The sequence below is a fragment of the Notothenia coriiceps genome, unplaced genomic scaffold, assembly GCF_000735185.1.
Source record: "Notothenia coriiceps isolate Sejong01 unplaced genomic scaffold, NC01 NC01_scaffold00020198, whole genome shotgun sequence".
In the NCBI taxonomy this organism is placed as follows: domain Eukaryota; kingdom Metazoa; phylum Chordata; class Actinopteri; order Perciformes; family Nototheniidae; genus Notothenia; species Notothenia coriiceps.
The window spans coordinates 8610-36354 of record NW_011352899.1 but is presented as its reverse complement, the minus strand read 5'-3'; the positions used below and the strand labels follow the sequence as shown (position 1 = coordinate 36354).

The window sequence follows — 27745 nt, the reverse complement described above, 5'->3', positions numbered from 1 at the left end:
TTATTATAGTTCTCTCACAACCAGGATTCTTCTGCTTTCAGAGTGAAAATGGTGAACTATGAAGTGACAGTATCCACTTCCTGCCTCGATGATGCCGGCACTTCAAGCAGGGTCCACATTAAGCTCGTGGGAAAAGATGGGGAGAGCGAACGCACCTGGCTTGAAGGACATTCCTCTTTCATCCCAGGAGCTGTAAGTCTTAAATATGCCTATCTATTTTCAAACGAAGGCTTTAACATGGTTCCTCAAACTGAACAAGAGATAACACACACACTTATACTAGTTTACAGAAACTAATATAAAGGTTTAATTATCCCTATAGGGTAATTCAGGTGTTTATTAAGCAACATGAATAAGATTGAAATACAAGATAGCACAGGTAAGTGTTCACACAAGGAACACTCTGCAGCCTTAACATTTAGTTGCTCTCTGGGAAGAAGAAGCAAAGACAGTGAACATATCTTCTGTATTGCGCACATTTTATTATTTTCTCAACCCTTATACATTCAGTCATTTTGTGATAATCATTTGGATCTCAAAGCTTATTGGTTATCAAATACACTTTATCTCTTGTATCAATGTTTCCAAACTATTTCTCTCATTACACCAGGTGTCTTCTTTCACTGTTTCCTGCCCTGTCTCCATTGGAAAGCTGCATGGGATAGAGCTAGACAAACAGCCACCAGAAATACAAGATGATTGGTTCCCTGTCAAGGTGGTAGTCAAATCCCCTGAGGGACGCACCTACAAGTTTCCCATTGTCTGTTCCATCACTACCAGTGATGTACAATTCTTCGATGAGGAAGGTTTGTGAAAATGTTTGTTGTACTGTACGATGTTCACTTTTCAGGAGACATGAAGTTACAACAAGTTATTCAAGCTGGTCTAAAAGGAATCCAGAGAAAATGCTGTGTGTTAAATCTTTTTCTGATTCTTTTTTTAAGCTCAGAGTACGCTGCCTATGTTAAGCAATTCAGGGGTACTTGAACGGGGATATCAGCAGACCCAACCCCCGCTGGACCGGAGAACTCTGCCGCAGGAACACCAGGATTTGCCACAAGGTGAGTGAGTATGTCACGCATCTTCTCAGCCAGTAGGTTTATTTCCGTTGACACAGTAGCTTGAAAGTTGTCTTGACGAGCATTTAAACCCTGGACCCCTTGGTTAATTGCTGACAGCTGTCCCTCATGTTGGTGAAGGAGTGTACCCTGCGCCTGCAGGGCCGTTCTTAACGTTGTAGAATCGGCTGGCGGGGTAGAATCGGCTGAGTCCATCTTGTTTGGTTGGTTGGTTCTGATACGATGGGCTCGTAAGAACTCAGATGCTTCGATTCCGTTGCTTTTTAATCTTCTTTATTGCAAAGAACTCAAAGCTTTTCAATGATGACTTCTAGGATCTACTAGGACTCTCCATATAATCACTAGGTACGACTAGGCAATGCAAAATAGTAAAATGCTGTGTGTAATCTTTTTCTGATTCTTTTTTTAAGCTCAGAGTACGCTGTCTGTGTCAAGCAATTCTATTATATCACGCATTCGGCACTGGATCGACCCAAATTGGCGATTGAAAGAATATATGTAAGTGCTCAGAGCGTATTCACATTTTAGTTATATTTATTCCAAAGATAACATGTATCCAAACCTCCTCCACCTTTGGGTAAATATGTTCATGATATGTAAAGGCAAATTAATCACAATGTGACATTGTTGTACCAGGTTTTATGAGTATAAAAAAAAAGCTAATAACGGCCTCACCACTTTGCTTTTTTCTATTTATCACAGCTGGTATTTGTATGGAAAAGGAATGCCCTATTGCATGAAGGCAGAAACGACTTATTCTCTGCCTTCGGAGGTCAAGTTCTCCTGGACCAAGACTTGGGAGTTTGACTCCAATCTCCTCAAAGGGTGAAGTCTAGCTAGCTACTGTATATGTTTACCTACCTGTGTTACCTACCTACCTACCTACCTACAAAATAAAGTTATTGTATTGTAATAAAGATTTTTCTTCTAGGCTGGTTAAGCTGCGGCTGGAGGGACTTTCTGATTCCAAAGAGAACTGGACTGATCTTGATCATATCAGAGGAATATTTAACACCGAGAGAAAATACTTACCAGGTGTACTATCATAGATTTTCAAATTATTAATTGATTTTGTAACCGAAAATGGTAAATCATGTGGAACCGAGAACAGAACCCTGAGAGATCCCACAAAAGACAGTTGTTTAAGATAAAGATTTTATAAAAGAAAATCATAAACTCAACTAAGTGTAGCTCTTTTGTCCAGGCTATGTCCGGCAACATTGGAAAGAGGACGCTTTCTTTGGCTACCAGTTCCTAAATGGTGTCAACCCCATGTTGATCCGACGTTGTTCAGCTCTGCCCAACAACTTTCCTGTCACTGATGAGATGGTCTTCCCCAGTGGTCCGCATACCTTGGCAGAGGAAATGAAGGTGAATGTCTTGATACTCTCAGTAGTTCTTTCCCCAATGACATGGTGAATTAAGATGTTCATTTAGTATGTGTAATATATATACTGTGTTGATGTGATTCTAATTGTTACTCATCCTCTCTAAAACAGAAAGGCAACATATTCCTGTGTGACTACAAGCTTCTGGATGGACTGAAAGCAAACATCATTGATGGGAAGCAGCAGTACATGGCGGCTCCCCTCGTCCTACTCCACAAAACATCTGATGATGAGCTGAGGCCACTCGCTATTCAGGTGAGATTTGCACTCAAGTAGCAAACATAAAAGGGATATGGATTGATTAACTATCATTGATTCAACTACCATTCAAACTGTAGAAGAAGTCGGCCTCTATGTTTATTTATTCCTGCTTGAGCTAGAGCCAGGCAGGAATAGTCGGATTCACTTTTTTTACAAGACACAAAAGCATTGATGTATAAAAGACAAAGGAACGTGGGGCTGCTGCTCTAAAGTGAACCCTTTGGTCTGACATGGGCTTCAATGAAAATGTATATTTCCCCTTAAAGGTTCTATATAAATGCAGTACATATATATATAGCGCTTTTCCAGTCTTTGGAACCAATCAAAGCGCTTTTACTCTCATGTCAGCATTGATCCATCCACACACTAATTAGGGGAGACTAATTCACACCCCAATTGGCCATTCTATCAGGAACAATTTAGGGATCAGCTTCTTGTCCGAGGACACTATTGAAACCATTGACCCGACAATTGGTGGACGCCGCTCTTCCTCCTGAGTAACATAGTTGCTATAAAACTACTTTCTATGTAAAGATATAGGAGTATTGATTACCTAAGAGGCGAAGTAAGTCACAGTCCGTGGACTAACTTCCACATTTAAGCGATTAACCGATTGATTGAAAAGCAGAGAAAAGTTATAGTAAATAGGCAAAGAAACAAAAATTACAGAAAATTGATCAATGGATTGAAGAAACCACATCACCCTTCCTTCTCCTGCAGCTGAAGCAGACTCCAGCAGGAGACAATCCCATCTTCCTGCCTACTGATTCTGAGTACGACTGGTTGATGGCCAAGATTTTCGTTAGAAGTGCAGATTTCAACCTGCATGAAATCAATTGTCACCTGCTGCGCACACATCTGCTGGCTGAAGTCTTCACAGTGTCACTGATGCGCAATGTGTCAAGGAAACATCTACTGCATAAGGTACCAGGAATAAGAATACTTGAATTACTGTAGCTGTATTGTTTCAACTTGCTTTCTTTGTTAGAATGTAATAGTGTTACTAACAGAGTTCCCTCTTTCCAGCTGCTCTTACCTCACACTCGTTACACTCTGCAAATCAACGTCCTAGCTCGAACAAACCTCATATCTGAGAACGGAGCTTTCTCACAGGTACGGAAAGAACCAACTTTTTTAATATCATGTACAGTATTTGTCTCTAACTATATCCTGAAATATTGACTGTTTCCTAGTTTGTATCTTCTGGTGGAGAGGCTTTGAAGACTATCCTGGGGCGATCACTGTCCTCATTGACCTACAGCTCCCTCTGCATACCAGAGGACATCACTGAGCGTGGCCTGGAGGCTGTGCCCAACTTCTACTAGAGGGAGGATGGACTCAAGCTCTGGGATATCATCAAAAGGTATAATAGTGTACGCAATTTCTATTCTGCAATAATAATCATGTGCTAGGGATGCAAATAATGTATATTGTAGTTGCCATGCGATAAAGACTCAGATGATACTTAGGGTTAGGTTTGTTGGAACCAAACAAACAACTGACTCACATAAAAATAATTTAGCTTAGCAGCGGTCTGTTATCGAGTATTAATACCCTCTGATATCTGGAATGACCAATCAGAATCGAGTTTTCAACTCAGCCATGTAATAATACATGTTATACATTTTGTTTGTTTTGAAATCCCAGTAAGGTTGTAAGGTAACCATTAGACTCTGGTAAGGTTGTTACTCACGGTCACTGTTTAACAACAAATGCATGCAGCATGATACTTCATATAAGACCACAAACTTAATTTGCTGGTAGCATAGGCGTCATTTTCGCTGGGGACATTTCCCCTACACTTTTAGAAAGTATATTTTGTTTGTTTTGCAGGCAGGCAGGCAGGCAGGCAGGCAGGCAGGCAGGCATCATGGAAACCAGGTTAAGCTGGGCTAACTCAGCAAAAAAGCTATATTGGCATGTCTTAAAAAATGTCAAACTATTCCTCAGAGTTAGGATCCTCTTTGTCAAATATTTCACCAAAATCTTCAAAAGCACAGACCTGATTCTTCTGGGCCATTCAATTATGTCTCTACCGAGTGTGAAACTAGTGCAGTGTGTATAATACACCAGCTAGAAATGTGTTTTACATTTCAGGTTGGTGCAGGGAATGCTCAGCTTCCACTACAAGAGTGATGCCGATGTTAAGTATGACGAACAACTGCAGGATTGGATTTCAGAAATATTTAAATATGGATTTCTTTCCCGATCATCAACAGGTGGGCTAAAGAAAAGCTAAATGTTTTATATAATAACTGTGCACATTTATGTACCATTGTAATGTGATTATTTAAAAAAGGCGTCTTAGTAAAGCATTTACTTCCCTCTGGTTCTCAGGGATCCCACAGAGATTCACCACCGTGGAGGAGTTGGTGAAGTTTGTCACCATGGTGATCTTCACCTGCTCAGGACAGCACTCAGCCGTGAACTCTGGACAGGTGAAGCCTCCTAATATACCACAATTATTATGTTTTTGTGTGGAATGGGTAAATAAGGTTTTATTAGTATTTTTCTGTCCTGGAGAACGATGGATGAATTTAGTTAAAACACATTACATTAGACTTAGAGGATTGTAAGCAAGTCTTTGAAATAAATAATATTTGAAAGCTATGTTAGCAAGTCAGCAAGGCTGTAGATAGGCACAGTGAGGCTTTAAGCCAACATCAACAAACTATAACATGCTGTTAAACTCACAAGAGCAACTGGATTGAACCCACAATGCAAAACAATGAGAACAGAAGCAGGAGTTGTACTTGAAAAAGGTTTTATTGCAAAACGGGCAGGTACTGTGAGTTTGTGGATGTAGTAGCAGAAAGAGCTGACACTAAGAATCCAGGACACAGGGCTGAGGGATATATAATATACTATATAATAAGAGCAGCATTGGCTCAGTCTCTACGGACTTGGCCTGGGAACCGAAGGGTCACAGGTTCACATCCCGATCAGACCAAAAGAAAATGAGTGTGCACTGACAGCTGGAGCCAGTTCACCTCCTGGTAACTGCTCCCTGGCTTCTTCACTCTGTCACCTCTCATATCCTGCATGTGGCTCTGTCTTCTTCTTCTTTTCTTTCTTAATAGTGAAAATATTTATTTAGAAAAACATTGAACATCAAGGAGGCACTACAGAAAACTCTGTCATCTCCTCTCCTCATCCTCTCTGCACCATTAATGTCTGCACATGTTTTGTTCTAAATGTAATGGCAACAACATATTAATTTATTGCAGTATGACTATGGTGGCTGGATGCCCAACGCTCCCTCCACAATGCAACTTCCTCCACCAACCAGAAAGGGGACAACAAGTGAGGAAACAATGCTGCAGACATTGCCGAACAAGAGTCAGACAGCTAAAGCAATGGCCACCTTGTGGCTACTCACCCACTCTGTCGCTGACGCAGTAAGTGCCCAAAACCTCCTGTGAAATAAATTACATATCACCTCAAGATGTTCAGATGCTGTATCAAATCAATTAATATTATTAGCATTATATATATATTGCCAAATGTTGTTTTATGTTTGATATACATTTAAATTTGAGCAGTAACATTTATTTTTGATGTACAATTGATGCCATCAGGTACATATTGTCCACTACCCTGATGCCGACTTTGACGAGACGATTCCCTGCGAGCTGATAAGGGCCTATCAAGGAGAGCTTCAAACATTGAGTGCACGCATCCGTATTAGAAACTTGTCCCTGCAGGTCCCATACACATACATCGATCCAGCGGTGGTAGAAAATAGTGTGACTATCTGAATATCAGAAGGAATATGTTCCTGAGGTGCTGGCCAAATTCACCTTCCTATTAACCAAAGTAGAAATGGGGAAAAACTGCACGCTATTAAATAATGTTGGTGTGGGGGAAGGTAACTACTGCGTTTGATCATTGAGTGATGATCTGGGATTTTTTTTAACAGCCTGATTGATAAAACGGAAAATGTACAGTTTTAAATCATAATCGACATGTTATTTCTTCTTATTAGCCAATTAATCAATACACAGGGTATCTTAACAAAATAAATAGCTCCTGGGAAAATATTATTTTGCATTACAACTGTAAGACTTCAATTAACTGTGCCTTATTACTTATGGTAATAATGAAAAGATAAATATTTGTAGAGGGAATTTTGTGTTGCCATATTCACTACATGCCGTGTAACGTATCTGTATGTATAAAAAAAACAGTTAGTGAGAAGTTTCTTAAGATATCCATCTTTCATGGACGAAATGGGACAATTCCAACTTGTTTGTTTAAACTTGTATGTGATATGGAAAATGTAATAAACATGGTGTGGGTCATCTGAATATAAAAGTCATGTGGTGGATTTTTTGTTCCCCGAGAGACGCAACTTGGTTGAATTACTTATACTTTAATAATGAATTAATGATATTAAATATATTACTTAACTTTTTTTGGTAATGATTATTAATTCCTTCTGATAGCCATTTTAGTTCCCTTATTGAGCAAATGACTCTTTATGTATGTCAAGCTACAGATTCAATAGGATTAGGAACATTTTATTAATTATTAATTGTATTTAACTATTTCTGGACACAGGTATAGTTATGTTGACATATTGATATTACAGGTCCAGCCTTTATTATTAAACACAAATAAAAATCTCTAAAACTTGCTTAAGAGGAACCTGTGCACTTGAAGCACAGCTGAAGTAAGAAACAATGCAAAGAGTGAAAATACAAAATATATAAATAAGGTACCATTATTGCACACATTGCATGCCACATATTATCCCGTAAAATAAAATAATAAAATAAAAGTGTGAGTGACTAGCAAATGATGGAGAGGGTGACGGTTATTGTCACATGCTGCAACATGTTGTACAATATCCTCCTGGGACCCAGCCCATTGAAAATGTCCACTGTAGTGGACATTTTGTTAACATGCATCTACTTTGACTCTTTTGAGCTACTCTATCAATCCCTGATGTACTGTACAGAGGACATCCTGGTCTTTCCAGTGATATGTCATTGGTTAAAATTGCATGCTGGGAAGTTCCTCTTTCTTTTCATCCACAATGGCTGGCATACCAAAAACAAAATGTTATAGAAGCAGGAGGAGAAGTCAAATATTGTTGAATAATTGTAATTTTTACCATGAAAATCATACTGTATATGTTCTTGTTTATTAACATGTGAGGAACTATCTAATTTGTTCTGAAAGCAATTAAATAATTCAAGTTTTCAAATAACAGCTCTTTTATAAATGTCCATTCTAGTGGACGTCAGGACCATCTTCATGGACTTAATGACTCAATATTGTTGCAGGAGACGGAACTGAAGCAGACATTTTCTGTANGAGACAGATTTTTTTAGGCAGGCCCTGTCCTCACAGGGGGCGCTTGTGGGGTCGTGGGTTGGTCAAGTTTTTAATTCAAGCTTCTCAGGACTCGTGCTGACCCACAAGCGCCCCCTGTGAGGACAGGGCCTGCCTAAAAAAATCTGTCTCTGCCGGGTCCATGTTTTTTGGCCAGATAATTCTGTTAAGGCTGGGTCCAAAGTTCAGGACCTACAATGGCAGAGACCAGATGGATTCAGTTGTTTAACCAAGTTTAATAAAGGAAAAAAGGAGCAACTAAAAAACAATGAACAAAATGAAAGTGGATCTTGTTCACGCTGGTGGCGGCGGCAGGACTCAGGCTGGCTCGAGCAGACACTGGAAAAACAGAGGAAAAAACAAGGGTACTCTTCAACAAAAACTAGCAAGAGAAAATCACACGTCGCGCTGCGCATGCGCGCGATGGACATATCCAGTGCTTAAAGCACCGCCTCTGGTGGTCATCCGGGACTCATAGAACCGTAGTTACAGCCGTAACTATCGTTTTATGGAGGAGTTGATTAGATGAGCACAGGTGCTCCTCATTGTGAACCAGCTGCGCCTTCTAACGATCACCACACTGCACAGGAGAGAGAGAGAAGACAGAGGGGAGGAGGAGAAATCAAAACACCTAAACCATAACATTATACCCCAAATCAGCACTTTTGAAACAGGAAGTGAAATAGAGGGATATGAGGCATGGCTAAAATGGGTAATCTGTTTGGTATTTTGAGCAAAACAGTTCATAGACATGTTTTTTATATCTTTGTATATATCTGAGACCTATGCTATTGCCTACAAATAGCATGATAGGTCCACTTTAACTAAACAAACCCCAAGTTACCTTTTCAGCTCTACACATGCAGGGTTAAACAAGAACCAGTGGTCCAAGGTGTGAGCTCCATGAAAAGCTCTAAGTGTTTGGTTTACACATACTGGAGACAAACAGTAAATCCCCGCTCGCTTCATTACGCCCGCTTTGCGCGTGGCTGTGGATAAGGACGTATTGATTATAATGGTCCAGCCCTTTCAAGATAAACAGTCCTGGAGGATCTGCGGTCTGATCAGATTTTGCCCTAAAAAACACACGAGCAGATTACACATATCGTCCTCACCGTGCTTAAGATCACCCTTTCTATCCTCTGAATTCATCTGGTCACACGGTGCTGGACATGTGTGTGTTTATAGACAGATAAAGCCACATTTGTCTTATCTCTCAGCCTCACGTTCTCCCTCAATCTGCTTTCTACGCCTCCTTATTTATATGTTCTGCCCTCCTTTTCTCCGCGTTTCTCCCCCTCTTGATTCCTCGATGTCTTTTCATCCCCTCCTGTTGTTCTCTTACTTCATTTCTCCTCACCACAGCTGGTTTCTGCTCATCCAGATCAAACAGGGAATTGAAGCGGCAGTCAAGATAGCTGAAAAAGAAATAAATCTTTGTTCTATTTGAAAGGGTTGGCATTAAAACGTTTTTATTTGTCAGTGAATGAGTGTAGTAAGTGTTTGGGTTTGAAATGATAACGCTAAATGATAAATCCCCACTGGAGAATTGTAATACCCGTGGTTAGTGTACTCATGCTATTCAGCTGCTGGATTTTTAAAGCTAGTTGTGTAATAGAGTGACAGTGATGTTGTCGCAGAATTACAAAGGCTTCAGTATAATTATATAGCTCTGACTCTGTGTTTGAGTAAAGAGTGTGTGTGTGTGTGTGTGTGTGTGTGTGTGTGTGTGTGTGTGTGTGTGTGTGTGTGTGTGTGTGTGTGTGTGTGTGTGTGAGAGTGTGTGAGTGTGTGAGTGTGTGTGCGTGCATGTGTTTGACAGAAAGTGTTGAGGCTCAGCATGCTGTGTAACTGCTGACGAATGACGATTATATTACCCAGCTGCCCTAGGTGTTAGACTTGCCTGGTGGTCAATTGAGAGCATTAAAAAGTTCATCTGAAGCTAATATGAGTCTTTAGCTGTCTGAGTTAAAAACATCAAGTGGTTTTCTCCAAAGTTAAGGCCTTATTTCATGCATATCCTTATCGTATGATTAGGAACATTTCCCATTAGATTTTACAGGTGGTGTTCCCCTCTCTCTTATATTCAGAATGTTGCTTTGGTATGTTGAAGCATGTTAAAATACCAAGATGTTTTAGCTTTATGGATTCATGCATGCATGTTCAAAGCTAGGATTGGCATTTGACAAAAAGTGATAACAAAAGTATCAGAAAACACATCAAATGAAGGTGATACAAATAGGAAAAAGATGAAACCCCATAATCAATTGCTACCAACTTCAATTGACACCTACATTACACTTTTTTCTTGTATATACACTTTTTTTTGTTGGAAAATAGTAATGTTGTGCTCTCATTCATTTATTACTCAGGTAAGCAGTGAAATCTGTCACCATTAATGAATACAGCTCATGTGATTGCATTTTAGTAAGTTTTAGGGAAAATCTCACAAATAATTGTTAATGAAAGCTCCATTGAAGTAAAAATAATGGATGTTTCCGAGGCTTTTTTTGTTGTCATCTGTTGGTGAACGAGCCTGATGTGATGTCCCACCAACAGTCTTCTGATTGATTTGTACGAGTTGCATACTGTCTGATATTCGTCTAATGTCATCTCCTTCCTCTCCTTGCCTCTACAGTGCAGTGTCTGGAGATGACCACTAAGCGGAAGCTGATTGGCCGGCTGGTGCCGTGCCGTTGTTTCCGTGGCGAAGAGGAAGTGATCTCAGTGTTGGATTACTCCCACTGCAGCCTGCAGCAGGTCCCCAAGGAGATATTCAGCTTCGAGAGAACTCTGGAGGAGCTCTACCTCGATGCCAACCAGATTGAGGAACTACCCAAGGTAATTATGTTTATGTTTATATCCTTCTTCTCTCTATAACCACTTTTTAAATTGTTGAACCTGGACGAAGCTGGTCAGTTATCTCTGGCCTTGTAAATAACTTTCTGTTGACCAATGTTGCATTTATGAAATGCCCACTCCAGACCTTGTTCCAGAATTAAAATGCGTGTATTTCATGCTTTTACCTGTTGGTGGAAAGCACAGCAAATCTGCATATTTGCACGTAAAACTAGATAAAGTAATCAAAATTAATGTATATATTCCTTTTGTTTCATATTTGACAAAAGGGAAACTTTATTCCCCAATCATAACATAAACTGTTCTGACTTGTTGGCTGTAGTTTAAACTTGTATATGTATTAATAGTCTGTGAGCCCATTATTTGCTGATACAGAGACACTCCAGTGATATGTATTTAACGTAACTTACAATAAGAAATGCTATTAATCTTTGCCCTTCTAAGATCTTGCTCACCAGCGGGACAAAATGCTGGTAGCAAAACAAAATGGCTTATCCTATCAGATTCAAATTAGGATACTTCTGACTCAGCTTGTCTGTCTACATTGTTCTCATCTTCAGGTAGACTCAATGTTCTGAAGTGAATCCTTATATTAGTGTTTCCATGCTATCATCAGCAGACTAAGTCATAACGATTTTTGTTCTGTGAATAATGACTGCACAACTTTTCTATTCAATCCATTCAATAAGTGTTGGGATATTTCCTTGTGGAGGGCTGTACATGAAAGTTTCTTGAAAATCAAATTAACTTATCAGCATTGCCATTTCTTGAGAGTCTTGAGACTGAGATCAGCAATATTGTTTTCTTGGCATGTTTATACACAGTACTTCAAACATCATCACATAATAGACATCGGCGAGAGGCATCTTAGGCCACCAGAGACATTAAAGAAAAACACGTTGCAGTAATGAGACAAAATGCCCTTCCAATATTTCAAGGAGAATAACAGGTGCTGTTTATAGGAGGGCACCGCTGTCTCATTTTTATTGATGACCTGTCCTGGTTTAAATGACAGAGATGTCTAAATAGATGTCTTAATATAACTTGCATGAAAGGAGACTGAGTCAAGCCAAACCTGCATTCAGCTGACAGGAAAAGGCTTGATTATGCACATCTGTATGTTTATGTGTGTGCTAAGAGCTTCCATGAGTGATTGGCCTTTATAAAATAGTGACTTGAAGAGCTCCTTAAGTGTGTGTGTGAGTAAGTGATTGTGTCTCAAAGTGTTCTGGCTTGGCCTGACCCATGACACACAGCCAGTCTGAACAGTGACAGTAGAATGTGGCAAAGATTATATAGTGAACATCTAAACAGGTTATAAAGTACATAAAAGTGTATCATTTAAAATGATATGTCCATAAAGCAGCACTTTATTTATGGCAGTTAAAATAAACTCTTCAAATGTCTGCATGGTAGGTTCACTTTCTTTGTATAAGGTCTTTGAAATTGCTGGCAGGAATGAATGTGAGTGAGCTTATATTTGCTTGAATTGTAAGGAGATTAGATATTACAAAGTGCTTTGCAAATGCAAAGTGATAATTGGATGTTATGGTACAGTAGACCTCAAATCACACTCTGAGTGACACTTCGCAGGTGAAGGTGCTACATGTTTACACTGGCACCGGTGCAACTTACAACACAGCACACTCTGGAAGTGTTTCGGCACATTTCATCTTGATTTATATGATCAGCTCAAAAAGAGAACCAAAGTTCACTGTAGGAACCATTTCATTATTTGTTAAGTTTAAAATGTTTTGACATTCTTACAAATGGTTTAATTTATACTTCTACGCAGGAGATCATCAGCATTTACCACCTTTAATAATAATAACATTGATGTTATTGAATTAAACTGTTAAGGGAACCAAAAGTGAGGCAAGTTATGCTCCACCTGTGCTAACTGAGTGTGGTTATAGAAGAGTTCTCCAACTACACTACTGTATGTAAAGATAAAATACAACGCTTACACAATTATATCATCTCAGGCTAGGAAATGAAGAGATTTGTGTATTTGGCTGTGCAGCAATAGTGAATTGAGACTTTATACACTAGTAGCCCACATGGGCTGTTTGCCATTATCATCTTATGTTCTTGCTTTGGATACAGACATTATGCCAATTTGAGTAAATCAGAAGATAGTCTGCACACTTCAGTTAATTGTCTTACTTCTTGAACAGTCACGTTAGCATATAGCTACAGTAAGCACTACAAAAGCTAAGTAATGCTATTTACACAATGTTTGCTTATGAGTAAACTACTCGCCAGCATGCAAATGACATTAGTGATTTTGTAAAGTAGTTGGCATAATGACAGTTGAGTGCTCTTTTGAAAAAAAAATAGTAGTAGATTTTCAGTTAAGATAATTACAACAAACTCTTTATTTCTTCCTTCTAAAAATGGGTCTATCACTGGATTTCTGGAGCTGGAGTGCGTATTCCATGTTTTTGCATTTGTTTTTGCATGTGCTTTGGTATTTACTGTTTACTTTTCTGTATTCCGAGCACTTTCCTTGTTATGTATGTGTTTCACTGTTTTATATGTTTTGGCATTTGCAGTAATTCTCTATTAAGGCCACATTGCTCTCACTCGAGTGTGTGTTTTCTCCCTAGGGGCCACCGTATGTAGGAGATTAATTCTGCATTATTCATAGAATAGGCCGCTGAAATGGCACTGCTTTCCTACAACATTAAGCGCTGCGTGCCTCCAGCTGACTTTCTGTCTCTCTTTCCTTTGGTACCCTCTACTAAAGGTCCTTGTGATATTGTCAATTGACCATAATAATTATTTATTCCTCTCTTTTGTTTCCACAGCAACTCTTTAACTGCCAGGCCTTGAAGAAGCTGAGTATGCCGGACAACGACCTCTCCAACCTGCCCACCACCATCGCCAGCTTGGTCAACCTCAAGGAGCTAGACATCAGTAAAAACGGTAATATTCCTCAGATGAAGAACAAACCTGAATATAAAAAGAAAACTACTGCTAACTCTTAGGCATCAATTTGAACAGCAATTCAAATGTTGGTCAACAGCAATTTGACTCCTAAGACCTCAGAATAAAGCCTCGTAGTCACAATATTCTCAATTTGATATGATTCTATATGACAAAGCTTGACATTGTATAAACATTCACAAAACTCACTGTGGATAACAATTACATGTCTTTCTTGTGATTCCCTCAACAAAAAGTCGAAATAAGTCAAATGTTCTCTTCCATCTCTGTGCCACTGTGTCACAGGTATCCAGGAGTTTCCCGACAATATAAAATGCTGTAAAGGCCTGTCTGTGGTGGAGGCCAGTGTCAACCCTATCACCAAGTAAGACACCAACGGACATTATCTAGAAACATCTTACTGCTATCAATGGAAGTCTCTAGTTTGATGGCAGCACGAGTTAAAATCTATTTCACAAAGTTCCGTTTTGAAAGATAGACAAACATCTTCAATAACATAAAAACTGAAGAAGCTAATTGATCTGCTTCTGGATAACAAAGTCAGTAAAACCCTGACTCTATCACCATGTATATTTATTGATGGAGACCAATTGGTGCACCACGTTCTGTTGTTAGGACCAATTTTATCAACCAGTTTGAGAGGACCTGGATCCCGCTCAGGATTGTTTGATGTATTCAGCCGTTGAAACTTTTTTTTGTCCAGAGACGGACAGTATTGTTTATCTTTTGGCACTTCATATAGCTGTTAACTGCATCCACCTTAGACTACCATACAAACATCCTTTGGGTTCAGCTTGGACTGAACTATAGAATATATAATTGCTACTATAAAAAGCAGATGATGTTCACTATTTGAGCATCAGCTGCTAGTTACTGCGGTGTAATGTCCATGAAGCCTGTTTGTGCATGTGAGATGAGCATAAGATGAGTCGATGCACTGTTATAGAAAGATGTTTAAATCAATGTTGGCACTTCAAGGAAACAAAACTTGTTCTTCTCTTTCTCATATTTCTTTCTGTGTTTCTGACATGTCATTTCCCTCTCTTCCAGACTCCCAGATGGTTTTACGCAGCTCCTGAATCTGACCCAGCTCTTCTTAAACGATGCCTTCTTGGAATATCTGCCCGCTAACTTTGGCAGGTAAAGTGATGCATGTAATTGTTCATGTGTGGTTGGTTGTGACTGTGCTGGATTGGGTGTTTTACATATTTCAGGCACTTTAGGCTCTAACCTACTGCCACTAGTTTCTATTGTAAAGATTATATATGTTGAAAATGAGCATATATAGGTTTGTCAGTCTTGAAATGGTTTGTTCTGCTCATAATTATTTGTTCTTTAAAAAAAAAAAAAGAAGCAGATCATCATATGTTTTAAACAATTGATTTGAATAACTTAATAACAAACAGTAACATTTGTCTTGTTTCATGTGACTTCTGTCTTTCAGACTTTCAAAACTACGGATCCTGGAGCTTAGAGAGAACCACCTGAAAACCATGCCAAAGTAAGAAAAAACAACACAGTGTTTGTATGTGTTAGAAAGAAACAAATACGGGGAAGACACATTCATTATCATGTACAGCTGCGCACATACAAACAAACACACACACACACACACACACACACACACACACACACACACACACACACACACACACACACACACACACACACACACACACACACAGATGCTTCATGATATTAGCGGGATGATGCTTGCTTTCCCAGGTGTCCGGATTAAAACTAGAATTATCTCTGGCAGGTGGTCATAAATACCGATAAAGCCAAACTGTAATGTATCTCTTCTAACTGTTTTAAATGATTACTGTTTGAATAAAAAAAACTAACTAAGAGAGAGAACCTTTTTACTTAACAAGATAAACCTTAGAGTAGCAGTGATTATTATTATTATGTTAAGCGATAATGACAATGTGGCTGCAATTACTACTTCACAACTACCAGTCCACAATGCCCCTTGCCTTTCAACTAAGAATATGGTTAACCTGCAGCAATTTGGAAAACCTGTTTAGTTTTTGTCTATAAATAAAGAAACTACATGCATAGTCAATGTCAGATTTGCAATAGCAACAATCTCGATGCTAGATTTTAATTAAACTAAATGTTGAGGTGATTTTAACATTTAAAGGCTGTATTTGTGAGTGAGTAAAATGGGGGTGTGACATGAGAAATGCTAACATAATTAATTATCAGAATTGCAATAGAAGCAAACATAAGAACTAGAAACAAGACAAGCTTTGAAGGATAATAATTCAAACTTAAAAAAAATATAAAAAATAAAAACAATTATTATTTTAGTGTACAGTATATTGGCTTTGTGGTTAGGTGGGAAGAACAAATATATACATTTATTAAGTCACAATGCACTTTTATGTATGTATTCTCTCTTCTCAGGTCCATCCACAGACTGACACAGTTGGAGAGGTTGGATCTGGGTAGCAATGAATTCACTGAGATGGTGAGACTGACAAGCAGCATAACTTAAGTGTTTAAATGTGCAATATGTTGTACATTGAGATGGTCCTACATGATCACAGCAAGCTCAAATCTGAACTCCTCTGTAGACGTTTACCAGTTGAACTATGTTTATTTGTAAAGAGAACAAGAACCCGAACATAGATGCTTTGTCCTATTTTGGGAGCCTCTGCCCTGAAAGTTCATATAGAACAAATACGACATATGGTGAATCCTCAGTAGGCTGTCTCAGTGAGGCAGGAGCAAGTTCAGCGTACTGTCCTTTAGTTGCACACTGAAATGGGACCTAGCGACATGGTAGAGGTAGAAAGGTTTGGATATTGCATCAAGGTCAAGCAGGAAGTCTGCTGTGAGATTGCCAGTCTCACCCTTTTTTTTATTGTTCTCTATTTATGCCAAAGATCTGGAGATTCATTAAAGTTATTATTTGGATCTGTATATGTTCACAGAAGGTGTCCTATGATTTGACTGAATTATACAGTTGTTTTATATAAATAGCAGCATATCTGCATATTCGTTGTTGCTCATGTGCTCTGTACATGCTGATATGGTTTCCTCTGTTTGACTTGTTAGCCGGAGGTGTTGGAACAGATCCACAACCTAAAAGAGCTGTGGCTGGATAACAACTCTCTACAGTGTATACCAGGGGTAAGAACAAAGACACTTTTGCAGTGATAAAAAGGAACTATGAAATTACTTTTTCTATGAAATGACGCTCTTTTCTTTCTCTCCACCTACCGGCTGCAGGCCATAGGAAAACTCCGTCAGTTGCGGTACTTTGACTTAGCTAAGAATCGCATTGAGTCGTTGGACACGGATATCTCAGGCTGCGAAGCCTTAGAAGACCTGTTACTGTCCTCCAACATGCTGCAGCAGCTCCCTGACTCTATAGGTACACACACACACACACACACACACACACACACACACACACACACACACACACACACACACACACACACACACACACTCACACTCACACTCACACTCACTCACACTCATACCCACACAAACATTCAAGCTGATGACGCTGTAGCAACGCATTTAAATTCACACCTGTGTATCTCCTGAATGGGAGCAGCACAGGACTGTGGTTTACATATCATAAGTAAGAGTTGTCAAGTCAAAGTCAGTTTGTGTGTACAGACACTGTTTAGCTGTAATAGTGACGTAGCACAGATAACATAAGATAAAACTGGATTTATTCTATATTGTTCTAATTTAAATCACATGGAAAGATATCCCACGCCCAGTGATTCCTGAAGGTTAACATCTTTAAAATCAGGTTTTTAATCTTCAGTAATATAGAACAGCTGGCCAGGGTAGTTTTAGCAAATGCTTCTCCAACAGGAATACATTTCGCATTTGTTTGGGACTATTTTTAGACCTTGATTAATATGCATTTTATTGCGCTGCCTGGGGAATATTTATGGCAGCAGGATGTGGGATTGACTCAAAATAAACTATAGTGTTTCTTGTAATGAAGGAAATGGCACCGACTGCAAATATGTGGCTAATAAAAAGATGAATAAGCTATATCACGCAGTGGCTACAAAGAGATCCTCAGAAGTAGGACCAAATCTTTGTTGGTTTTAGAAATGTCATCGGATGTCTTATAAGAATAAGAATGGTGCCAACTTTGTACTTAAATCCACTTTTTACAGTCAATCGTTTCAGAGCTCTGTCTAATATTTACGAGATGACTTTTGTGTGTCATTGTGATTTTTATGTGTGTTTGTATATTGTGTAGGAATGTTGAAGAAGCTGACAACATTGAAGGTAGATGACAACCAGCTGACCTCACTGCCTAACACCATCGGGAGGTAAGAAACACACACACATGCACACAAACACACACATGCTCTAAAAGAAAACAGATAATGAACAATGCTTTGTCAGATTTTTTTCAGCAGGATTATCTTTGGTGGGTTGTTGTTGACTACTGTTAGCTGCTGTGTTGTTATGCTGGCTCATGATTGGGCCGTTCTGTGTGTTGTGTTTGCTGCGTTGCCGTGGCATTAGTCCGAAGCCCAAGCACGGGTGAGTAACATTAGTCTACTGGATCCAGGGGTGCGTTCAGAGACAGATAGATGTTCAGCTGCGTTACAAATACAAACAGACATGCTCAAAAATAGCTGGGGCTGTGGGAAGCATTTAAAATGTATCCAAATGACATGCAAAATAGAAGGAAAAAAAATCTAAATGTGGAGGTAACATTTGAATAACATCTTAATTTTCTAATTGAATATGGATTGGAGACACAAATGATTGCATGTAAAATTATTACTGTAATTTCATGATAATAATTCTTATTATAAGCCATCACAGTTCAGATTCAAGTTGCTTTTGAAAGACAACCTTTTAATAATTGTAAACAGAAGTATTTTTCATTGAGTCTTTTTGCTGTTTTCTTAAGAGATTGGGAGAAAGTAACACAGCAAAGTCTAAAGCAGGATAAATATGAATTTAATTGGAGTCAATTGTTTCTGTTCCTTCTTGCTGTTTGAGTAGTCTCCTGGAACATTGTGTGAATAAGATGATCTATGATGGATTATATTTGTACGACTATTTTACATTCATTGATTTAAATGAAACTCCCAAAAACACTTTTGTATCTGAACGCTCTGAAAACATTTTGTCTTCCTGAACAAATCCCAGGTTTCAGCCTCAATAAGTAGTTCTGTAGATCCATTGCTTCTCCTCTGATTCAACCAGAAACACCTGCAAATGATCATCTTCTTACCCCTAAGTGTTGCTTATTAATGATACATGTGATAAGTGTACCTGTGCCTGTACTTCAACCAACTCTACATTGTATTCTATCTGCGTTAGTACAACGGGGTATTTACTGTGTATGCTTTATATACACAGAGCTGAATCAGCATATTTCTCTACTCGTCTGTATTGATGTACAGCCCATTGTGGATTATATATAATCCAATAAGCAGTGCAGTTACATATTCAAGTATGTTTTAAGGTTATTACTCACAGCTTCAAAATGGGCAAGAATATTTTACACCAGGTAACTATATTGGCTCCTCTCTATGAGTTCACTGTAATGCATTACATGAGCTGAATCCTTTAACCAGATGTTACCTTTAGTGTTCAGGGTGCGTTTTACTTTACCCCCAAAATAACCCTTTCTGTACAAACGATTAACCCTGTATTACCATGAATTCCTGAAGAAAACGTCCCGCATGCCTCCACAGTGAACATAGAATCAAAGAATGAGAGCATTCTTTATTGATTAAAGTAAGTGGGGTCCATGTTCAACAACAGCAAAACTGCTTAAATACTAACAAAAAGTCTCAGCTTATAAATTAAAAGATTTGAGCAGAAATGCATGTGCTTTGGAAGTAGAGAGCATTTGACTAGATACATTAGACCTGGATTTGGATATAAAGTTGCAACTGAATGTAATCATATAGATTTGCTGTTTTTGAATGCAGCCCCGCTTTACCTAAGTTCATGGATACTTTGATCACCATGGAGGTATGCGAGAAAAACTCGAGTTTTCTTCACAAATGTAAGGGTAACACAGGATGAATAATTTATATACATCCCATGTTCATTTTGGGGGTGAAGTATGACTGTAAGTTTCTTGCTGAGTAACCCTATCACCTTGTGAAAACCTAAACAAAAGCATTTATCCTACAGAAAGAAGGATATTAAATTAGTGTGTCTAAAAGTGACCTTGTGACAACCCACTGAGCAACTATGTTTCCTAATGGGTAGATTTAAAGAGCTTGGGGTCAGATAGTAGCCAAATCAAATATTATATTTGGTACACTTAGCTGTTTGTTTTTGAGGGAATAGCAGGAGTCATTTTCATTATTTGAGGTAGGAATACAAACAATGCTGAGGAGAACATAATAAACAAGGCATACATCTTAAAGTAGGATGTGAACCTCCCCCCTCTCCCGTCGGCCCGTATGGTGGCCCAGATGGTCCAGGTCCACTGGGGATAATAATGGCAGACTAATGCAATGTTAACAGTGACAGTACATTAATGTAAAAGTGTTGTCTCATTAGCATTAGCCTGCTGTTAGCGGGCTGCTAGGCCACTGATGGCAGTCAAGGGGGGGTCAGGGAGTCCTGTAGAGGGCCTGCCGCTGATGTTACTGTGAATCTTGGTGGTGTGAAGAAGTTGAGATCCATGTTGAAGAATTTTAGACATCAATAGGTGATAAATTGGGGGGGGAATGATAGAGGGTCAACAATTCAGACCGAATTACAAGTGACAAAGATGGATTCGGTTGGTTGTGACGAAATTTATTAACCTATTCTTCAACGGATGATCTTTTCCTTCTCCCATCACTCTCTCCTTCTAATGTAAAGCTTTTATGTATCATGAAATGTAACAGGATGTGATTGGATTCATTCTAAATATTTCTTATTGTCAACAAATCCCACAAAATGAAAGAAACCAACAATGTGTAAGTCCTTCTCTCAATATCCTGTCTGTAGTCCTCAGCCCATTAACTCATACTAAAGACCTGCTTTGAATCTTATTATTATATAAAAAGTCTTAAGTTTCCTCAAACAGATATAGATATATTTTCAATATTTTACCTCATACAGTAAAGGAACATTTGATTCAGTGCAACTTGTGGCTCATTGATGTGTTTTCAATGACTTTTGGACTCTGGCTTTATCTACACGGACAATACTTGACAGTTGGATGAATCCATTCTTGGTTAAGTCTTTTCACAGGATTTGTTGGAAATATGAAAAAAAAGAGCAGCCCTATCCTTATCTGATAATACCTGAGTAAGTCGTGTAAGGTTTCAGCTGAGATATTGCAGAATAATGTTCTTTTCTCTGTCATTTTCTCTGCATCTCTTCCTCTCTGCCTCTGTTCCTTTCCTCCAGTCTGTCTCTTTTGGAGGAGTTTGACTGTAGTTGTAATGAGTTGGAGTCGTTGCCTCCCACTATCGGCTACCTGCACAACCTGAGGACGTTTGCTGCTGACGAGAACTTCCTCATAGAGCTGCCCCGGGAGGTAGGAGGAATCAACATACTGTATAATGAACCTTTACACATCCTCAGTCAACGAAAGAGAGTATCAATTATGGAAATGTACTGTTTTTTTATTTATTTCTATGAACATAATTTAAGTATTTATGTGATTCTCTACAGTTGGTCAAATAGCAATTAAAGATTCTATTTAGTTTGCTACTTTTACAGATGTTCAGACATTTTAAAGACCCAACCATTGATCCAGTAAATCTCTGGTACTTAAAACTGTAAATGTAATGTTGCATGTTCTAAGGTGTGTATTCAGTAATATACTTAATCGTATTGTGATCTGATAGTGTGTGTGTGTGTGTGTGTGTGTGTGTGTGTGTGTGTGTGTGTGTGTGTGTGTGTGTGTGTGTGTGTGTGTGTGTGTGTGTGTGTGTGTGTGTGTGTGTGTGTGTGTGTGTGTGTGTCTCAGATCGGTAACTGTAAGAACGTGACGGTAATGTCGATGCGTTCCAACAAACTGGAATTTCTTCCTGATGAGATTGGACAGATGACTAAACTAAGAGTCCTTAACCTGAGTGATAACAGGTACACACACACACAACATTTTCTCAATGGCCGTTTTGATTATGTAGCTCTTCTCATGGCCTGCAGTTTCCATGGGGATGGTGAGTGTGTTGCCATGGTTACGTGCTCTGCAGGCTGTACAGTGCGTGGGCACAAGAAACATCTCTCTTTTCTTTCTCCCCCCACCCGCCCTCCCTCCTTTTTTCTGTGTCTCTTTCTCAGGTTAAAAAATCTACCGTTTACCTTTACCAAGCTGAAGGACCTGGCAGCTCTCTGGCTCTCTGACAATCAGGTATCTCCTCCTCATAATTTCACCAGGAGAGAGTGTACATGCTAACAAGTAAAGTATGCAGCACAAACACACACAGCTTCAGTTTATATACAGTAAGTTAACCAGGCCCTTAGTGGACTCAGACTATTTGTAAGAGGTATTCATCTATGAATTCTTCCGTTTTATCATATTGATTATAAACGCCTGCTGTTGCCTGTGATGAAAGCCCAATATCTCCTTCCTCTGTTGCAAGTGCATTATTCCTTTATCTCCAAGGAAAACATTTTAAGTTAAACATCTGCAGGAAGGGTTGGGTATTACTGATACGATGGCCTCGTAAGAACTCAGATGCTCAATTCCGTTGCTTGGTAATCTTCTTTATTGTTAAGAAAACCAAAGCTATCAATAATGACTCCTAGGCTCTACTAGGATTCTCCATATAATCACTAGGTCCAACTAGGTAAAGTAACATGAATCTCTGGTAAACAGGCATAGAGATAACGACATCACAAGACGAACCGACACCAGACAAAGGGAGAGAAGGACTAAATATACACATTAGGCAATGGGGCACAGGTGGACACAATCAGGGGTGGGAACAACAATCACTCTAGCAGGTGCCACACGGACAGGAAGTGCCGACACCTGGAGAGAGAGAGTAGAGTAATTAACATCAAAAGACAGATATACAAAACACTAAAACACAACAGCTAACAGGATACTATCGCTAAAACCTTACAGTACCCCCCCTTTTACGGACGACTCCAGACGTCCCTGAAGCCTGAGACCGTAGTCTGTCAAAATCTGTGATAAGGGACTTGTCGACAATAAAGCTGCCCGGGATCCAGCATCTTTCCTCTGGTCCAAACCCTACCCAGTCAACCAGGAACTGTCTCCCTCTACCCCGCTTTCTTTCTGACAGTATTTTTTTCACTGTATAGATGATACCTCCGTCGATGACCCGGGGGGGTGGAGGTGGTGTGGGGGGGTGAACCAGTCTGCTCTCTACAACTGGTTTCAGCTTGCTGACATGGAACGTGGGGTGGACCTTGAGGGACTTTGGGAGACATAGGCGAACAGCAACAGGGTTAATAACTTTTGAAATGGGAAATGGACCAACGAACCGGGGAGCCAGTTTCCTGGAGGCGACATGAAGAGGAAGATCCTTGGTGGACAACCACACTCGTTGACCGACCTTGTATTTAGGAGATGGACGTCGTTTTCGGTCAGCCAAACTTTTCATGCAGGTCGCACTTCTCTGCAACATCTGGCGAACTCCCTTCCATACCCGGCGACAGCGGCGAACCAAAGCATGTGCTGATGGTACAATAACTTCCTGCTTGAGCTCCGGGAACAATGGAGGCTGGTATCCATGGACACATTGGAAAGGAGAGATTCCGGTGGCTGATGTGGGTAAGGTATTGTGTGCATACTCAACCCAAATCAGATGTTTTCTCCAGGTGGTAGGTTTCTGGGACACCAGACATCTCAAACAGGTTTCCATTTCTTGATTCATTCTCTCCGCTTGGCCGTTTGACTGGGGATGGTATCCGGACGTCAGGCTCACAGTGACTTGGATCAGGCGACAAACTCTCTCCAGAAACGTGAAACGAATTGTGGGCCTCGGTCTGAACGACATCGCTTGGGAAACTGGATACGAACAACATGGACAACATGGCTGCTGTGCATGTTTTCTCTGGCAGTAGGCAATTGTGACATGGGGATGAGATGTACATCATTTGGAAAAACGATCAATGACTGTGAGTGCTGTGTGTAACCTGCCGAAGGTGGAAAATCCTGTCACAAAAGTCCAACGCAATGTGCGAACATGGTCTGTTGGGAATGGGCAGAGGTGAAGACCTGCCGCAAGCTTGACGAGAAGTCTTGTTTCTAGCACAACACAGGAAATGCGCCGCATATTCTGCACATTCCTCCCCATAGCAGGCCAACCCCAGAATCTGTTGTTTCCACCATAAGACGGGTCCTCTAGGGGGTCCTCTTGGTTCCAGGATGGCAAGGAAAGAACAGAGGTTATGGCCCCAAATGAATCACCTTGAGAACGAAGTGTCCCTGGAACCAACAGCGATTCTGAGGAACACACCTTTATGGACATGATTCCCCTGTGTTTGCCTGTTTGACCTTAGGCTTCAAGGGGCCAGGGTCACAACTAAACAAAAAATATCACCTCTCGGTCCCTGGCCGCAAATGGGGTCTGGCTCTTGGGACGAACTCAGGAATCATACATTCGGAGAGTGGCATCCCGGGCTTTTTCCATTCTGCGAGTCCAGGTTTGATATGAACAGAGTGACCTAAATCATTAAGAACAAAGCCATCTGGCCTGTTCTACGAGTTCAGGCGTTGACCTTCCCGAATTGTATGCAGTTTTTGTGATCCGTCCAGACACTGGATCCCTGCTCCGCTCCCAGTCCAACCAGTGCCGCCACTCCTTCCAAAGCCATCTAACCGCCAACGTTTCGATTTCCACGTCGTAATTCCTCTAAGCAAAAAAGATAGCTTACGGGAAGATATGCCACAACGATCGAAGTTTGTGTCCCCCGCTGATTTCTGGACGTCATAGCGTCTACTTCCACCACAAACTGTCGTGGCGATTCAGGTAACAGTCAGGATGGGGAGCTGTGGTGAAAACCTCCCCTCTTCAGTTCCAGGAAAGATTTATCTGCCTTTGGATTCCACACCAAACTGAACATGGGGAGAGTAAGGGCATGGAGAGGAGAAGGCCAACAGGCACTGAAAATTATGTATGAAACGTCTGTAAAAGTTTAGCAAACCCAAGAATTGCTGAAGCTTTCTTTTTCTAGTGTCTGGCGTTTGCCAGATTAGCCAACGTCACTGACCTAGGCTGGGTCATTTCCACCTTTGTTAGGGGAATGCCACCGTGTTCACGATGAATCACATTTTCGGCTTTCACAAACAAGAGCCGAAAGTGCGCTGAGAACAAGGTGAACATGGAAGCATAGTAGACTGAGAGACAGGGAAATATCGATCGGAATGCACGCAAGAGACAGACGAGAACGACTGAGAAAGTGCTTAAACATCAGTTAATTGAGGGCTTGGAAAACAGCAGGTGCATTACAAATTCCAATAAGGCAGTCACCAAAATATTAGTAAATTGTGCCTGTAGGCGTATTGAAACCTGTTTTGCCACTCATCCCCCTCCCGGATGCGAAAGTGATAAGCATCCGGTTAAGTCGAGGCTTTGGGGACATGATCTGTGCCCTGGTAACTCTGTGTGATGCGCGGTGAGGAGATGAGTGGAAGGGGATATTCTTTTCTTAAATGTGATCTGATTTAGCGGACTGTATCATACAGGGCCCTCAATGTCCCGTCCCTTTTTCCCCACGAAAAAAAACCTGCCGCTGCAAGGGATGAGATGTGCCGAATCAACCAGCTTTAAAGTGAAGAACTCGATATATCCTTCATGGCCTCCCGTTCTGGCGCGCAGAGAAAGTGAGTTGACCAACCGTGCCCTTGGGGAATACTTAGGAGCCGACAGAATCTGTGTTCGACAATCGACGGGCGGACGTTGCAAGAGGAAGTAGCGTCGCTGTGTGTTAGTGAGCCTCCTGTGTCGTAAAGTAACAGCGCCGGAACTGTTATCCAAGAGATCAGAAGTCGAACTTGAAAAAGGAGAGCATCGTTATTGGCCTGATGCGCGAAGAGGTACTGTGGTGGACGCAAGCGACCGTACAAACAGAACAGACACGTCATCCCCCGACCGTGCAACCTCCTGTGTCTGCTCATTCAACGTGAGGTTGGTGTTTAGACAAGCCAAGGGTACCCCAATAAGATGACTCGAGATGTTGAGCAGAGTTAAAGTAAATGGGAAAACGTATGTTGCCTCACGGTTGTTCCTGATTCTTATACTAATCGCATGGCTCAGTGCGATGGGTAATAGTAATAAAAGGCGGCGCGTCTAAAGCACTAGCCTCTAAGGGCTGATCTAAAGAACAACCTTTAAGTTTAGAACTTTAGCCAACTCCCATCAGCCCCAGAAGATTCGACTAATGCATCCGAGTCATAGTATATCACCAAGTTGGGATTTTGTACCTGGCATTAATCTTCTGACCGAGCCAGTCTTAAGGAAGTCACTCGGGCTCGCACCAGCGTCTGCCTTCCGCTGATGAGGCCTGATCTTTTGCGAACAGGCTGCCGGGAAACTATGGACCCTGTGACCGCAGTAGAAGCACCGCCGCTCGCGCGTAGACGCGTGACGTTCCTCCGGATGTGAGTCTGGCTCTACCGAGGCTGCATCGTGTTCCTCGCGGCGATAGGGGGCGCTGGTCGCTCTGAAAGATGAAGACTTGGGAATTCTGCCAAACGTTGAGTATCCCTTGGTGAATTCCTGGTCTGAAAGGTGGAGTGGATTCGTGTATTCTTCCTTTTTCCCGCTCTCTTCCGCTAGACGTTGATCAACCCCCGGATAGCCATGGCGATGAGTGAGTCCACATCTTCATGCAGCTGTAATGGGCTAATTGATCCTTATGGGATCTACGCTAACCCATGCAGGAAAGCATCAAAGAGAGCCGCTTACGTTCCACCCACTCTCCGCTCCAAAGACGGAAATCGATTGCGTAATCGCGCCACTCTCCTTTGCCGGGCCGACTGCGTGGAATGTTCACCAGGGCTCTCGCTGACTCTCTCCCGTGATGTCAGATCAAAAATCTTGCTCATGTATCCATCGAACATTTCTTAGGAGTGAAAGCTGATATCAAACAGCACGCAGGACCGGGACCACTTCGCTGTTGCGCCAGCTTCGCGCGTCTGCCCCGTCAGATAGAAACAATAAAAGCTACCTAGCTTGGATCGGTGGAAAGTTACTGCGGGGCTGGTGTTTGAAGTGGAGATCGCAAGCACCAGGAAGACGGACAGTTTCCAGATTACTCCGGAGAATTTCTCTGGCGAAGCGAGTGGACGTAGAATGCACGGGTACTGAACTAAACACAGACCGACCCGCCTTGACCGGAAAGCTCTGCGCAGGGAACACCAGGATTTGCCACGAGGTGAGTGAGTAACTTCCCGCCATGCTTTCTCATCCGTTTAGGTTATTTTGCCGGTGACACAGTGAGCTGTGAAATGTTCTGACGAACAGTTAAGCCCTGGATCGCCATGAGGGTTAATTGTGACAGCTGTTCCTTCATGTTGGTGAAGAGGTGTTACCATGCAGCCTGCTCAGCGGCCGTCTTTAGCGTTTGGTGGAAGCGGCGGAGTCGCATTTGTTATCCTGTCGCTCATACGTATGGCCTCGTAAGGAACGCGGGCCTCGATCGCGTTGGCTTGTAAAGCTTGTTTATTAAGAGAAGACCAATAGCTAGTCAAGTAATGAGCTCCTTGAGGTGTGCTACTTAGATTCTCCATATAATCACTAGGTTCAACAGTTAATGTAACATGAAGCTCTGTAAACAAGTCATAAGGATATACAGATCACAAGAGCGACTCGCACCAACAAAGGTGGAGAGAAGGACTACTCGAATATACTGACACGGTAATAGGGTCATGAGGCATTACGTTGGACACAATCGAGGTGGGAAACAAACAATCATTCCAGCAGGTGTCCACGA

General features: G+C 40.9%; 3 protein-coding genes across 3 annotated transcripts in view; 2 read left to right on the top strand and 1 right to left on the bottom strand.

Annotated features, from left to right (window-relative positions):
* LOC104952601 (arachidonate 8S-lipoxygenase-like) lies at positions 1-7019 on the top strand. The gene is given in 15 exon segments (XM_010779452.1): positions 1-192; positions 611-806; positions 945-1061; positions 1490-1577; positions 1782-1904; positions 2011-2114; positions 2284-2450; positions 2579-2722; positions 3449-3652; positions 3755-3841; positions 3922-4091; positions 4826-4947; positions 5066-5166; positions 5956-6126; positions 6307-7019. Coding segments are annotated over 15 exon segments (2118 nt in total). The 5' UTR covers positions 1-48; the 3' UTR covers positions 6487-7019.
* LOC104952605 (leucine-rich repeat-containing protein 7-like) lies at positions 6551-22585 on the top strand. The gene is made up of 15 exons (XM_010779456.1): positions 6551-6596; positions 10704-10906; positions 13735-13852; positions 14159-14237; positions 14924-15013; positions 15318-15374; positions 16283-16346; positions 16937-17011; positions 17111-17255; positions 18114-18186; positions 18386-18403; positions 21236-21365; positions 21801-21916; positions 22118-22187; positions 22556-22585. Exons 1-15 carry the CDS (start codon positions 6551-6553, stop codon positions 22583-22585), a joined length of 1314 nt encoding a protein of 437 aa, XP_010777758.1.
* Positions 22586-22724: 139 nt separating this feature from the next.
* LOC104952604 (leucine-rich repeat-containing protein 7-like) overlaps positions 22725-27745 on the bottom strand; it is a gene marked incomplete at its 5' end in the record, with an annotated part of 13083 nt that continues 8062 nt past the window's right edge. The window contains 2 exons of the mRNA XM_010779455.1: positions 22725-22811; positions 23101-23223. Of these exons, the coding sequence (XP_010777757.1) occupies positions 22725-22811; positions 23101-23223 (210 nt within the window). The remainder of the gene's footprint in view (positions 22812-23100; positions 23224-27745) is intronic.